Source organism: Lupinus angustifolius, chromosome LG17 (assembly GCF_001865875.1).
Source record: "Lupinus angustifolius cultivar Tanjil chromosome LG17, LupAngTanjil_v1.0, whole genome shotgun sequence".
Lineage (NCBI taxonomy): Eukaryota > Viridiplantae > Streptophyta > Magnoliopsida > Fabales > Fabaceae > Lupinus > Lupinus angustifolius.
Window position 1 is genome coordinate 2,953,967 of NC_032025.1, and position 16,245 is coordinate 2,970,211.

Sequence of the window (16,245 nt, forward strand, 5' to 3'; positions counted from 1 at the left end):
CTATGACTCTAGGAGATTATTCTTATTGGTTTATAACCGATTTGTGTGATCATTGAGTTCAATTATTACAATTATAGTGTAGTTAGACTAAAAACAAATCATAAAAAAGTTGAGTTGAAATTTCTTTCCTATTAGAGAGACCAATATTAGAGTATTAGAGAGAAAAAGTGTTTTGTTAATTTTTAAGTTTATTTTACAGAAAATAATTTTAGTTAGATCTTGTTTTTTTTGCCACATATCGTTATTCATTCCTCTTTCAGTGTTTCCTCTCCTATTCTTTCCATTTCAATAATTCTCATAAATTGAAATGAAAAATATATCATATTCCTAATGAGTTAGAGTTGTCATTAAGCTGTCAAAATGTAAAAGCCTTTTTTATGTCTAATTTTGAGATGTATTGGTCTTAGATTAGATATATAGACTTGGGAGTTAATTGGTTGTCCGGAAAATTTATTAACACTTTATTTGCTTGTACTAGACAATAATCTCGTTTCTTGCATGAACTAATACATTAAGTTTTCTACTTGCTGAATTTCTTTTATTTATTTATGCATTAAGCACAAAATATTATTTATATGTCTTATAAAAATTTACCTTACACATCCACACCTACACGTATTAAAGAATCAAGAATAACTAATAACGTAGTTATTGGTAAAAAATTGTTTGACTTGTTCATGAGTCATGTAGTTATTGATAGAAATCTGTTTCACTATTTAATGTATTTTAAAGAACATAAAACGAAATATCATCACCTTTCAAATAATGAGTTTGAGATAGAATTGAATATTCATGATTTTTTTATTATTATATTTATATATTTTACATTAAATAAGAAAATATCCATATTTATTTTTTGCATCTGCTAAAGTATTTGTTATTATTATTATTGATGTTACCAAATATTTATTAGAAGGTTTCTACTATTTAGTATCAATGACTATTTGCCATATCAAAATATTGTTATTTATTATTTAATTTTTATTTTATTAAGTTCTAATTAACGATCTTGACACGTCCTAACCATTGAAAGACAATTTGAGAAAAAGAATTGATATCACAATTTTCCTTCAATATTTATTATAGTTTATTTTACAAGATTCATCATGTATAATAAGTACACTATTTTATTATGTAGAAATCATTATTTGTTATTTATATGTAAAAAAATTCCTTAAAAACTATTGCATTAATTATAATTTTAAGTGTTATTAATATTGTATCATTTATTATACTGGTCAAAGTAAATGTAAGATGATATATTGGTTGAACTAGAATTTCACTAATTAAATAAATCACATATCAATATTGATGACTTGCTAATTATAATATTAAGTTATATATTTTATAATAATTATAATAAATTTATAAATATAAATATAGTTATTTATAATATATTACTAGATTGCTGAAATTATCAATAAATGAATATATTACAAATAACTATGAGATTGAAAGTTCAAATCTTTAATCTCTCATTTTAGAAAATATAATTTGTTCATAGGTAATGTGATTTTGACCAATACTATACAATATGCTTTTAGTAATTTTGTTTAGTATTTTACAACTTTTATTGGCTTTTAATTTTATATTTAACTAACGTGTCGTCAGTCACTCTGTGTCTATTGACCCGCATTTTTACTTTTTAGTATTGAATATTTAATTTTTATATAGTTCATTTTAGAGAATTATATCACTTTTTTTGTACATGATATTATAATTTTTTGATAAAAAATATAAAAATGAATTGTGATATTATTTAAAAAATGAATTGGTAGTTTGATATATTTAGTGGATGTGACTTCCTCTGACCTTCATCTATATTTTTTATTGTATGAAAAAATATTGTAATAATTATTAATTAATAAAGGCAAAATAGGTAAATGAAAATTATACCATGTAAATAATTATAATATGTTTTAGTTTTATATATAGTATAGATATAATTATCAAATCACACTAATATATGGACTAATTCACTAATTCATATAGTTTTTACAAATCTTATTATATTCATACACTTATATAGGATAGATAGTGACAACTTCAGTCTGCAACACGTGGTTTATGTATACTGCAACATGTGGCACAATACTAGGGTGATGCATGAATGTTAGTGATGGCATTAACATGACACATAATTTATTTATTTTGATTTTTTTCATGTTTTTGTTATATTTTCGCGTGCCATTTCAATTGAAGATTAGTATGCCAATTTATAATTTACAACCATGATTTTTATTTGGGCTAACGTGCCATTTTGTTGACCGCATCATACCGATTCAAAAATATTTTTTAATTATAAAATAATTCATACTGTAACGATCGAAATCAGCATCACAATGGTTGCAATGACCATAATTGCGGACCGCAAATGGGGATCACACGTTTCACTTGCGTCCCATTTGGGTCCATCCTTTTTGCATGTCATAAACTCATAATATTATTCTATGAATGTGGGATGTTGGTGAGCCCAGTCCTGTGCAAAACACTGAATGATTTTAAATTGCGGTCTCGGCTAAGGTTGTCTTATTTTTGCCACAATTGTCATTGCACCATGATTTGGTTGCTAAGACTAATAAAACCACAATATTTCAGTTGAGAATAGATGAAATGGACGTTAGCCCCAATTTTCAGAAGTAAAGGGAGGCCTAGAATGATTGAGAAAATTTTAGAGACTATTATTTTGTCCATGGACATAATTTATTATAGAACATTATGATGACCTCCTAGTAAAAATAAGGTTTGGTTGCTGTTTTTGTATTGTGGCCCCAATTGTGATTACGAACTATAATTTAAACCCCTCTTCGTTAATCAGGTTCTTCTTATGCTGGATTTTCATTTGACTTCACATAGACAGTATATAATGCTTTTAGAATCACAGTAAAAACGACAAGTTTTTGCCATGATTGTTGCAAATGAATTGAATCATTGTTGATTTTTGGATAGATGAAATGTTCCACCAACTTAGTCTTACGTAGCAACTACCTTTGGTTTTTTATGATTTTCTGGCTGTGCTCTTTACTTCTGTCAAATTTTACTTGACTGTGTAGCATTATTTGTAATGCTGAATATGATTACCATTCAAAATTTATGCAGTCTACACTATGTGCCAATAGAATTATGCTATCAGTGTTACACTACATGGCCTCCACTTACCCGTGTTTTTCTAGATTCATTCTCAACCTTAGGAGTTTCAATTTCTTACTGCATGGTTAAGTAAGCAAATTTCTTCTGGCTGGGTAATTCGAGATTGTTAATTGTGAGAAGTAAGTTCTTGCTAGTAAGGTGCAAAAATAGATACATTATTGCCGTCCATCAAGTGTATGAGGGATACTTTTGAGATATTTGTGGGTGTGAAGTGGAACAATCTCTATCTCAAAGGCTAAGTCTTAGCACATTAAACCAATGGGGATAATTTTCAAGAGTTATTTTCTGTTATGACATCCGACAAATTCTTTTGGAGAGAGTTTATGCAGGATACAGTTCGCTTTAGCTTAGGACTATTATTCTATATTTTCTTTTAAATTCATTTTTTTTGTAAAAATATTGATCTTGAGCTTAGAAGTCACAGCAATTAACTCCATTTTACAGTGTTGGTTGAAGAAACAAAAGGACAGCTTAGCTCCTGAAATCAAAGATGGTGAGCCGGAAGGGGAAATAGTTAGTTGGACTTCTGGTCTCATCTTTGGGAAAGGAGAGGTAAAAGAAATTTGATATATATCTAAATAAAACTTCCTTTTAATTCATAAAGGCATGTCTCTTGATGATTATGCTACAACATGGACTTGATAATCATGGCCTCGGAAAAATACTACATTAAACTACTGCATGATTTAACATTCCAATAATCCAATTTACATGCTGGCTTAGAAATGCATGCTAAACCTGAAAGAAAATCTATCAAATCCTTTATTTGGTTATTCTGCATTGTGATGTGTATAATTGTGAAGTGGTAGGACTTGAGAGAATCTATCGTCAAATTTGTAATCTAGTTTTAAATTTTACATTTTAAAATCTTTCAAGGGGAAAACCATGAGATGCATAGCATAAAATCCTAGTTGATAATCATGTTTTATATTTTCATGTGATTATTAAGATTCTATTTACGCACTACGACATCAACTGAGTGATGGGATGAATCTGATCCATGAGTTACCTGTGTCTTGTGAATAATTGGTAACCATCTTGGGCAGTATGCCTAAGTTGTAAAATTGTGTTATCTCTTTCCATTGATTTCAGTACTGTATTTATCAACATTCTAATTAATCCTTTTCAGGGTATTATTCTGTTGGAAACTGAACATGGAGCTCTTCGTATTAAAGTAAGTGCTCATCTTTCTGGACCTCTAAATTCTGATGCTTTGGTGCTGCAACAATGACATCTTGTGTATGTAAAGTTAGGTTGGCTCCTGGTCAGGATGCACCCTGCATTGTTTTTTAAGCTTATATGAATATTCATTTGATCACATTGCGTGTGAATTTCCAGTAAGAGATCATGAAACCGTTATTTAAACACAATCTCCATGTTCTATTAATAGATTTGATCACACCAGTTGAACCTTTACTGGATAACTATGAAGAACCTGAAGAGTTTAACAGATCGTAGGGAAGATTAAGAGTTTTTTTGTAAAAATTAGGGAGATGTCTTTCTGCACCAAATTGGATGCTTACAGTTCCCATGAAGCACTGATGTCTACTTATACTATGAATCCGTACTATTTTCAGTACTTTGATTGTATTTTGAAGAACATGTTTAACTCTTGGACTTCTTTATTTGGTGCAGCTTTTCCCGACTGTGTGCCCCACTCTGTTGCCTACGTTATAGAATTGTTGACTTTGCGACATTGTCCAGGGTGCCAATTTTACCGTGCAGAGAACCGAGGTCAATCATGGGATTCAGAAGGAAACCATATAGAAAATGTAAGACTTTCTCATTTGATGCATCGTTGGATATAGACACACATACATATGTTGACATCTATGTCACTTTGTGATTGTCCATCCAAATTATGTTATGCATTTATGGCTTCTGCATTATAATCTCATTCTATATTTCTCATCACTCTTGGTTATTTTGTTGTCTGATTCTGTATCGAGCTCGGACTTTTTGCTAATTATCCCCATTTGTCATATTGTGATATTGTTGGGGGTCCATATGTGGTATTTCTGGCAGCACATTTTTCTTGTTTTCCTCCACACATCCGGGATCCTTCATAAAACTATAGGTTGAGTTCAGCAAGAACAGCTCACCTGTGTTAACAACTATCAATTCAAAACATCCCAAAGACGACTTAATTATGATGCCAAGTCAACTATGGATTGATTCAATCAATAGTCCTCTGGATTTTCACGGATCAGGCATGGACCATGTTTGTACTTTTGCTTAGCCATAGAGTTGAACCTTAAGGAATAGACATTTTATAATCTGCATCGTTGCTAAAATGTCAGTGTTTTCATCACCAGGATTAATTTCACTGCATTGAAGCAAATCATTTCCCTTTTAAAATCAATTTTCTCCCTGAAACTTCTTTTCCTCTCTTTCTCATTTGGTTTGTTGGATGGTGAGAACTGAGGACAGGATTTCATATTTATGTTATAAATCCCGATAACTTTTTTACTTTGTTCAAAGACATTGGTTTCTATGTTTGGTTTCGTAACAAAAGTATATTTAATGTTAGAAAAAAACTATTGTACTTCAATGTCATTTGCATATTATTCCCAAGAGAATGAAATAAAGATATTTTTTTTGCATATTCCCAGCTTCAATGCAAGCCACAAAGTTCATAATGTTGGATGGTAGTAAATGAGTGCTAATTTTGCAGGCTGCTTTCGGCCCCCCTTATGCCTTGATTCAAGGGATACTAGAAGCACAAGGCAACCCATTCAAGAAACTACCCATTGAAGATTGTCCAACATTAAGAAAGGGTTCAATCGCTTGGATTGGTTCTGGCCCAGAATTCTTTATTAGCCTAGCTAACCATGCAGAGTGGAAAAACATATACACTGTCTTTGGTTCTGTTCTTCCAGAAGACATGCATATTGCTGAGAAAATAGCTACACTCCCCACAGTATCTGATGTTTGGAACAATGTTAATGTGACTGTTTTAGAAAAACCAGTTCCCTTGTGGTTGAGAAGAGTCAAGAAAAACAGTGAAGATTGAAACAAGCTCTTGATGCAAATGTGGACTGCAATTCTTTTGCTTTGAAAGCTTACATGAATTTAATTCCTCTATATCTAATTCTTCTTCAATTTCTTTTATTATTGATATTACCTTATTTGTATGAACTATGAACATTAGCTGTAATTTCAAATTAATCAATTTTATTTTACCAAAGGCCTAAGTGTAAGGGAACAGGAATATAGAGGTTTATCATTATGTCAAGTGGAAGAATAATCATAACAGAAGAATGATATCATTAGATGACATTTTGTGTAAACCTGCTTAAACGGTTAAAGGACTAACATCTTTAAATATATGATATAATCATGAGCCAACCATCACAGATTTTTTGAATGAACCATGGCATTAAGTATGAGGCACAACATATATAAATTTATAATATGACCTTAAGCATAGGACCCTAGAAAGCAACAACACTAAGGGCTAATGGAGAAGTCCATAAAACTATACAAAATTGGAGCAACTCTCAGATCTGTCTTGTGGGGAATGAGGTGACAAGGCCAGCCATGACATGGATTCAGCTGGCTTATAAGGAGCTATTGTAGGATTGCTTGTTTGATATGGTGTTCTAGCAGCAATTCTGCTAAGACACAAAAACAAAACAATATTAATCATTGATCCAAACCAGCATAATTAAAAATATTTTCTTAGTTAAATTTGTCTGAGAGTTCATGCTTCCTACCTATCCTTTCTCTTCTCCAAAAATCGATACAGTGAGGCTTTCCTAGTAAGTGGTAGACCTGAACAAAGAAAAAGTTTATAAGTTATGAATCAGAAAAAGGTATAAACCATGACACAAACCTTCCATATTCTGAAATAGCAATGATGTGAAGAAATTACCACAAGAAACAGGTCTAGATGGTGCTTGAGTGTGGTGCTCTTGAACCAAATTGTTGCTATTATCAGGAATGACATTCATATCAAAAGGAAATTGAGAAGTGGAAGTAGCAGCAGGAAATGAAGGGTGGGTCTGAGTGAATGTATAAGGGAAGTTATTGTTGTTCTGAATTTGGGACTTTCCTTTGTTGACAAAGGACACAATCTCCTTGGCTTTCTCAGCTGAACAATCATCAAAAACAATAACTTCCCCACCATAAAAGATTGTCATTTGTGCACTTCTAGGATCAGACTTAATTACACTGCACAACATGGAAGAGATCATACATTAGTCTAATGGCAAATTGGTGAGATTCTACTAAAGCAACAATAAAATTAAGATGCTGAAAAATTAAGGTTATAACTTTATTAGGCTTAAATTACCCATGTTGTGTATTACTGATTTATTGTATATTCATTATTTTCCTTCCACATAAATAATGACATATGTTACTAAAAAGGGTTGTTGATTGACTTAAACAACAAATTAAAAAAAAAAACTAACCTGGAATTTCCCATGTTTGGAAGATCAGAAACTTGTTGAGAAAATAAATTCAAAGGGGTCAAGCTCAGTGATTTCATGTTGTTCTCCTATGAGGTTCCAAAAGAAGAAGATACTTCAAAGTGAAGAAAGAACACAGACTTTTTAGCGAAAGGAGCATGTGATATGTTTAACTACCAAGCATAAAAGCTTCATCTTCTTTTTATAAGTTTGAGAGAGGCACTAACCAGATTAAAGCACGAGGATTATATGGGTTTTAGTTTTGTTTACTTTATGAGTATAATATTGATGTACTGACATCGTAAAGGTATTATTTATCTTTCATTTAGATTATTTTTTCTTAAAAATCAAACATAATTAAAAATAAATGATAAAATACAGTGACAATAACACTCTTATACTATCAGAATATACATCTTTTTCTCTTACTTTATTATTGTGTTTTACTTTTAAAGACAGGTTGTTGTGAAGTCCACTTGCATTGTTGATTGATTTAATGTATCGGTTTTGTTTTGGTGATTCCAGCACGTGTTATTTGTCTCCCTTGGACTTAGACAGGTTCATACAAGGGGCGCCAGAGAATCCTTTCTCTTTCATCATCTAACCCAAAAATATAAAATTAGTGTTTTTCACATGGTTTCTTGACGCATGCACCTACTAGCTATTAACTATTGCTAAACATTATGAGTAAGGTTGAAGAATGAAAATAATAATATTGCTTCATGCTAACTCTAATTAAGGAAACAATTAACAAATTCTAACTCGAATCTATCAAAATATTATATATGGAGTGTGATTAGATGACATTTATTTTTAATGTCTTACAAATTCCAACCTATATAATAAAATTATATAACTAAGGTTAGCATTTTCATTATTGTAATTTATTCATTCATTTATACTTTGTTGTTTAAATTATAATTAGCGTGTGTATGTGGGATAATTATTAAATAGATAATTTTAAGATGTATTTCATAAACTTTTATTTGTATTAATTAACTAATAAATTTGTGGAAATATTTTTTCATAGTCTTCAAATAAGTTTCAAGAAGCACTTAGATACAATAGACTAAGTAGGTAAATTCTTCAAATACAAATCTATAAAAGCTTAAAACTTTACCTGTTTTATAATGGGTATATATGTTTATTCAATTAGGTTTAGTTTGAGAGTTGGATTTTGGAGGGGAGTGAAGGGAAGTGAAATGCTTGGGAGCCATAAAATACACTTGTGAAATGATTTCCAAGTCTTCTCTTTCCTTTCCGTCCCCTCCAAAATCCAACTCCCAAACTAACCCTTAAAGACTATAAATAATATTTAGTTAACTAAATCCTATTTTACTTGCTAATTTTATGTGATATCCCTTCATTCCACTATGAGTATGGTGTGCTAATATAATGAAGAGGAGGAGTACGAGTAAATAAATGGAGGAAGAACCATTCTAAGAATTGTATCACATGGTTATGATTCTTCTTTTATACTATTTGTTATGAGTAAGGAAGTATTCTTTAGGTCTTGTTTGTGAGTTGATTGTTGGAGGGGTAAAAAGAACTTGAAGATTTGATAATCATCTTATAAGTGTACTTCATTGGCTCTTGAAACCTTTTATTTCCCTTCATTGCCCTCTAACTCCCAAATATAGTTTGTTTGAGAGTTGCATTTTGGAGGGGAATGAAATGAAATAGAAGACTTCAGAATTATCTCATAAATATATTGTATTTCAGGACTCTCAAGTCTTTCATTTCATTCTTCTTCTTTGAAATCCAACGTAAAAACCCTTATGGTGCATGACTTCCATTCCCAAAGTCAAATTTATATTCAACTTATGAGGCTCGCATACCTATAATCGGCCCAGCCCATTTTACTTTAAAACCATTTCCTTCCAATTTAGGTATTATTACCGCGCGAAACACTGGTTCCTCTACATCCCATAATCGATGGTAGAATTCCACGAACACATAATCACAGAGCTTCTAGAAGATTCCAATGGCGGTCTCGTCATTCTCTCTTCTGGCCTCTCACTCTCCAAACTCATATCTACTCTTCTCATTCTACACTCTTCTTCTCAAGGCACCCTTCTCATTCTCTCTTCTACTTCAACTTCTCTTAAATCCAAAATCACTTTTCACCTCAAAACCCTAAACCCCCAATTCCATCAAATTCCCGCCGAAATCACCGCCGATCTCCCCTCCAACCACCGCTATTCCCTATACACCTCCGGCAACATCTTCTTCATCACTCCACGCATCCTCATCGTTGATCTCTTAACTAACAAACTTCCAACCTCCGCAATTTCAGGAATCATCATCCTCAACGCGCATTCTCTATCCGAAACCTCTACTGAAGCATTTATTGTCCGCATTTTCAGGTCTCTTAATCGAAATGCGTACATTCGAGCGTTCTCTGATAAGCCGCATGCGATGGTTTCGGGGTTTGCGAAGGCGGAGAGGACGATGAAGTTTCTGAATGTTCGGAGGCTGCATCTATGGCCGAGGTTTCAAGTGGACGTGTCGCAGGAACTGGAGAAGGAGCCGCCGGACGTGGTGGATATAAGGGTGCCGATGACGAAGTACATGGTGGGGATTCAGAAGGGTATTGTGGAGGTTATGGATGCGTGTTTGAAGGAAATGAGGAAGACAAATAAGGTTGACGTGGAGGATCTGACGGTGGAGAATGGTTTGTTCAAGTCGTTTGATGAGATTGTGAAGAGGCAGTTGGATCCAATTTGGCATACTCTGGGTAAGAAGACTAAGCAGCTCGTGTCGGACCTTAGGACCCTGAGAAAATTGTTGGATTATCTTGTCAGGTACATTGTTAGTTTTTTGTTATTGTTGTTTTGGTTTGGTCACTTTGGTGTTTATTTGGGTACTGTACTGTGCCACTACGGATCATAACTATATTAGATTTGGGAGGTTTTATGGGATTGAATGTTTGACTTTAAAATGGCAACATGATAATAAAGTCAATGTATGATAGACTAGAGTATTAAGTTTGATTGGTGGAATTGGGGTAACACCCACCTTAGAAAAGATGAAAGTATCTCGCCTTAGCTTGTTTGGGTATGTTTGGAGCCCAACAAGAAGAGAGTAGATCAGGTGGAGGGTAGCTCAATTGCAATATGAGAGAGACTGAGAAAAACTACATACAAACCTATTAAGAAAGATTTAGATGCCGAAGGTTTGTCTATGGACATGATTTATGATAGAATTTCATGGTGTCATTTGATCCATGTAGACGATTTTACATTGTTGGAAAATACTTGGTCGTTATTGTTTATTTTGGTACTTCGCTGAGCATTTTAAATGCAATGTCATGAGTGGTTTTTGTAGCTTGTTGGATTTGTCTTCTGATTGCATTCCTCAAGTTGTGCATCTGGAGAGAATATAAATAATAAGAACTGATTGTTGGTTTCTTCTTAATAGGTATGATGCAGTAACTTACTTGAAATATTTGGACACACTGAGAGTGTCGGAGAGTTTTCGATCTGTTTGGATATTTGCAGAGGCGAGCTATAAGATATTTGATTATGCAAAGAAACGTGTTTATCATCTAGTGAGATCAGATGGTATGAAATTAGATGGGTTGAGTAAGAGTGCCAAAAACAAAAAGAGAAAAGTTAAAGGGGATAACAAAGACACTGAAGAAGGTAAGAGCTTGTTAATTGTTAATTTGTTTTGGTGCTTTATTCTTGCATAGGTCACGCTTCAATTACAATACTTAATTATATAAAGAAAACTAGCTTAGAAAAATAAAATGAGGAAGACAGGAAATGAGATGTGCCATGCCAAGCTTATTGGTGGCATTTTTTCAGCTTAATTTTATTTTCAAAGTGCTTGTGTAGGAGTTGATGGTGCTTCATCAACAAGTTCAAATGCTGGCTTAGTCTTGGAGGAAGTCTTGGAAGAAGCACCAAAGTGGAAGGTCTTACGTGTGAGTCAGTGAGTTCCAATTCTAGAAAGTTTCTTCTCCCTTAGTTTTGTTTTAATTCACATTTTTACCCTATATTTGTTTCAAATTGAATTGCCTGAGGTGGGTTTGTGGAAAAATGGTTGAATTTTATAAACTGTTGTTATTTTTGGGCTGAATTTTGATATGATCTTATTATCACACTATAGGAGGTTCTTGAGGAGGTAGAAGAAGAAAGACAAAAGCAAGGTGCATTGAGAGAAGAAGTGTTGGCTGAAGGTGAAGACAATGGCATTGTATTGGTTGCATGTAAAGATGAACGGTCGTGTTTTCAACTTGAAGAATGCATCACAAACAGTCCAAAAAAGGTTTTTTCCTGCACATTTCCCATAATATATTATCATATCTTACAAAGTATAATATGGGTATTTCTACTTTGTTCTTCACCCAGTTTAATTGGTGATAGTTATATTATTCGTTGCACATAACCTAACTTAGCCAGACCATTTCCATGTTGAATTATATTGTGGAATACATGCTTTTTTAGTCCTGAAAATATTTTGAGGCGAAATGATATGGAGTCAGCATAGTTGATGGCAATAAGATTTTAAAGGGAGATCTTAAAAATCACTATTTGGTAGTGACCCATGCTCCTTGGTTCTTTTCATTGCAGTGAGTGATGATGATGGTTGCAACGGAAAGTCGGAAACAATAAAAAAGGAATAGCATAATAGGAGATGGATGCATGCACCCAATTTAGTGCACTTTAATGTTATGAAATATGTACATGGAAGTAGTTGTGGAAACGGTTTAGGTTAGGCTATGCTTTGCCTAAATAGGGCCCACCCCTGTTTTGTAACGTATCACCTTAAGCCTGGTCGTTGCCTGTGTTAGGCACTTAGGCTTTTGTTTGGGGCTTGACCTGGCTTGCTTATGAAATATGAAAACACAAAAGTCTAGTCTAACTGTAAATCCTATTTAACAGCCTAGTTTATGTGGACGCCTTTATATAGGTCAAGAAACTAACTTTATAATTTTTAAATTAGCATAAACTTTAAGAGGATATAATACTCTATATAAAATAAATATATTATGCTAATATATAATTAGCATAACCTTTTGGAAAGCTTAAGCTCGACTTGCTTGCTAAATTGATTGGACCTATGCAGGCCAAAATTAGGCTAGACTGTAGGCCTCTGATGGGCTTCACTGCCTACTCCCACTTCCAGATGAAACACCATCTGACTTCATAAGATGAAGTTCATTAGCAATCATTGGTAGCAACATTTCGAATTTTAGATGTATCTAGTAACTTATGTGTTCAAATAGCAATGAATGAATGTGCATTTGTGCTGCCTTGTTTGAACTTATTCTATAATAAATGGCTATAAGGTCACTGGAGCAGCCATTTTTTCGTACCCGATCATTTGTAGAAAAATGGTAGAAACGTGCCTTAGGTGATTTGAACATGTGTGGAGGAGACCGGTAGACTCTCCCGTAAGGAGAGTAGATCAAATGGAATCTAGTCCAATTCCTAGAGGAAGAGGGATGCCAAGAAAAACCATAGGGGAAATGATAAAGGTCAATACTTTTACTTTGTCAATGAACATGATTTATGATAGAGAATTATGACGTCATTTGATCCATGTGCTGACCTCACTTAGTGGGATAAAAGCTTGGTTGTTGTATCATTTGTCATATATCTTACATATCGTCATATCCTGCCTATTGTTTGTTATTTGTGAAGGTCATGAGTGAAGAATGGAAGAAGTACTTGCTAAGCAAAGTACAGCTGCGTGACATAGTGCATAATAAGAAGAATAAGCCAAAGGATCCCAAAGGTTTTGGGATCCTTGATGGAGTGACCCCCACAACACCTGCTCAAAATGCAGATGCCAGCAGCATTAGTAAGCAGGAGCATGATGCACTTCTGGCAGCAGCATCGGGACTAAAAGATTTTGCTAAAAATGATCATGTTGAAGGTCCCTCTCTGCCTGATTTTGGTGGACGGGGTCGTGGAAAAGGAAAGAGAAAATTAGGGAGTAAAAATGGTCCTATCGTCGTTGATGGATCCGGAGTCCATAACGGTAATAAAGAGACATCAACAAGTGATAAATTTGGGAAATGTGATTCGAAAAATGAAGCCCACATAGATGAAGCTAGTCCTGCCAGTTCTGGTAGATTTCATGAAATCATGCATGGTGGGACATCTGTAGACAACATACTTCTTCGTAAGCATACTGATGCTGCAGCTTTAAATGCGAAGCCACTACCTCCAGTACATTTTTATGCCATAGAAAGTGATCAGCCTATATTGGACATATTAAAGCCCTCTATTATCATTGTTTACCATCCTGACATGGCTTTTGTTAGGGAAATTGAAGTCTATAAAGCTGATAACCCCTCAAAAAGATTGAAGGTATATTTTCTTTTCTATGAAGATTCTACTGAGGTTCAGAAGTTTGAGGCAAGTATACGTAGAGAAAATGGAGCATTTGAATCTTTGATCAGGCAAAAGTCTATGATGATGATTCCAGTTGACCAGGTTTGTTTTACTTTCTTCTTTCCCTTCGTTGTGTTGCTACTTGGGTCCAACTTTTCTGGATATGATTGCCTTGGATATAGTTAGATGGAGAGTGGCAAATTGCCAAATACTTGATTTGCTGATTTCATTTTCCTTTGAATTCCTTTTTTTTTTGTTTGCTACATTTTGCATCAGAGTGGGTATTCTACTTTAGAGTCAGATTTAAATACTCCTCAAAACTCAATAACTAGAAAAGCTGGTGGGAGAAAAGAGGCTAATAAAGAAATGCAGGTTTGTGATCTTTTCTTATGTATCATGTATGGTTTATTCATCAATACTTGCCACAGGGAATTTATACTTTCGGAATTTCAATTTTTCAGGTCATTGTGGACATGCGGGAGTTCATGAGCAGCCTCCCCAATGTTCTACATCAAAAGGGAATGCACATCATTCCTGTGACCTTAGAAGTCGGCGACTATATCCTATCACCATTAATTTGTGTGGAAAGAAAAAGTATTCAAGATCTCTTTATGAGCTTCACTTCAGGTCGTCTGTATCACCAGGTGGAGACGATGGTGCGATATTATAGGATACCTGTACTCTTGATTGAGTTTTCACAGGACAAGAGCTTTTCATTCCAGGTTTGCTGACCATAATACAACTCTATTTACTCTGATTTTACTGTATGATAACTATTATTATTGGCTAGTCCCATTGAGGGAGAGGGAATGTCGAGATGCAGCTATTTCTAAGAACCATTCATATTTTGGTCCAAAAAATAGTATGAATGGCCTGGATGTAGTATTAAAATGTTTTTCCAACTTGAATGTGCTGATGGAAAACACTGTTGATTGTTTGACTCTAATAGAAACAACTATTCAAACATCAAATGCATTGTATTTTACAGCATAATGATAATACATTAGCATTTTGTCTCATGGAATTGTGAATGACATTAGATCTTCCATGGATATCTTTTTCAGTCTGCTAGTGATATTGGTGATGATGTGACACCAAATAGCATTATATCGAAGTTGTCTTTACTTGCCCTACACTTTCCCCGGCTAAGAATAATCTGGTCTCGGAGTTTGCATGCTACTGCTGAAATATTTGCTTCTCTGAAGGCAAATCAAGATGAACCAGACGAAACAAAAGCAATGAGAGTGGGTGTCCCCTCGGAAGAAGGGGTCGTGGAAAATGATGTGAGGTAAGTTGCTTTTGCATAGTTAAAACTTGAAAGGTGCTTCCAGCTATGAAGTGAAAACGTTTTAAGGAAGTTGAGTACATGGTGTCTTGCATATAAATTTTTGTAATGGTATGAAACAGTAATGAGTTGTTTTCTCACATAATTTTAAAGGCTTGCACGCCACCTCCGGCATTCCTGGTCTCGGAGTGATATTCTTTTTTGACATTTCTAATGGATGTATTGATAAAATTAGAATAGCTACATTTGTAGCATTGCCACGTCACAAACATGAAACTTACTTTGCCTATTAAGCTACATGGGCTCCATGCCTCTACGCATTACCACATATAATGTTAGAACTCGGGCTCAGATTCGGTCTTTCATATCAAATTGTGTCATCAATGAATTTGTATGCACTGTTTGTTTTTATTCATTTAGCATACTAATTTGTATATATACTTGTTGGGCCACAGAGCTGAAAATTACAACACATGGGCTGTGGAGTTTCTTAGACGACTTCCAGGTGTTACAGATTCAAACTACAGGACCATAATGGATGGGTGTAAGAGCTTGGCAGATCTCGCTCTTCTTCCTATGGAAAAGCTTGCAAAATTAATGGGTGGTCATAAAGCTGCTCGGACTCTAAGAGACTTTCTTGATGCTAAATATCCAACTTTGTTATGAGTATGAGACTAATTGGGGAAATTGGGTTATATACAAGTTATTACTGTCGTCTATTAGTACGACTCTGCATCATGGAGTTATAAGGGCCTTCCATTTGGTGGAAAACGGGTCAGCGAGTTACTGATTACGCTTCTCACTCGTGTTGTTCATTATTACTGTAGTTTTAAAATATTGTAAATTTGTAATAATTATTTCTGTTCTAAAAATGTATCCTCAAATTCTCATTATGTTCAAATTTCAAAGCATCATTTAATACCACTTTCCTTTCAAATATATTGAAAACAGTTTAAACCAACTTAGTTTTTTGTGACCCAACTCTGGACACGCAGTCGAAATGACAACGATAGAAATATTTCGCCACTATTCACAAGATTTGGTATTGTGC

General features: G+C 33.9%; 3 protein-coding genes across 5 annotated transcripts; 2 read left to right on the forward strand and 1 right to left on the reverse strand.

Moving 5' to 3' along the window:
* On the forward strand, nt 2,614–6,488 carry LOC109330788. Its single transcript, XM_019565066.1, has 5 exons — nt 2,614–2,619; nt 3,502–3,702; nt 4,280–4,328; nt 4,786–4,922; nt 5,825–6,488. The coding sequence occupies exons 1-5, from the start codon at nt 2,614–2,616 to the stop codon at nt 6,161–6,163; spliced, it is 732 nt and encodes a 243-aa protein (XP_019420611.1). The 3' UTR covers nt 6,164–6,488.
* Nucleotides 6,535–7,758, reverse strand: LOC109331274 (protein TIFY 10B-like). Of its 2 annotated transcripts, XM_019565673.1 has the most exons (5): nt 7,566–7,758; nt 7,165–7,323; nt 7,025–7,116; nt 6,867–6,924; nt 6,535–6,764 (listed from the first exon to the last, which is right to left on the reverse strand). In XM_019565673.1, the coding sequence occupies exons 1-5, from the start codon at nt 7,640–7,642 to the stop codon at nt 6,629–6,631; spliced, it is 522 nt and encodes a 173-aa protein (XP_019421218.1). In that variant the 5' UTR covers nt 7,643–7,758; the 3' UTR covers nt 6,535–6,628. The 2 variants fall into 2 exon arrangements, with proteins under 2 accessions (XP_019421218.1, XP_019421217.1); XM_019565672.1 differs by having other exon boundaries at nt 7,025–7,323; nt 7,566–7,757.
* LOC109331271 (DNA repair endonuclease UVH1) lies at nt 9,452–16,129 on the forward strand. 2 transcript variants are annotated; one of them, XM_019565667.1, is made up of 9 exons: nt 9,452–10,366; nt 10,983–11,206; nt 11,402–11,490; nt 11,676–11,834; nt 13,214–14,011; nt 14,186–14,281; nt 14,371–14,631; nt 14,974–15,197; nt 15,650–16,129. In XM_019565667.1, the coding sequence occupies exons 1-9, from the start codon at nt 9,498–9,500 to the stop codon at nt 15,858–15,860; spliced, it is 2,931 nt and encodes a 976-aa protein (XP_019421212.1). In that variant the 5' UTR covers nt 9,452–9,497; the 3' UTR covers nt 15,861–16,129. The 2 variants fall into 2 exon arrangements, with proteins under 2 accessions (XP_019421212.1, XP_019421214.1); XM_019565669.1 differs by having other exon boundaries at nt 11,405–11,490.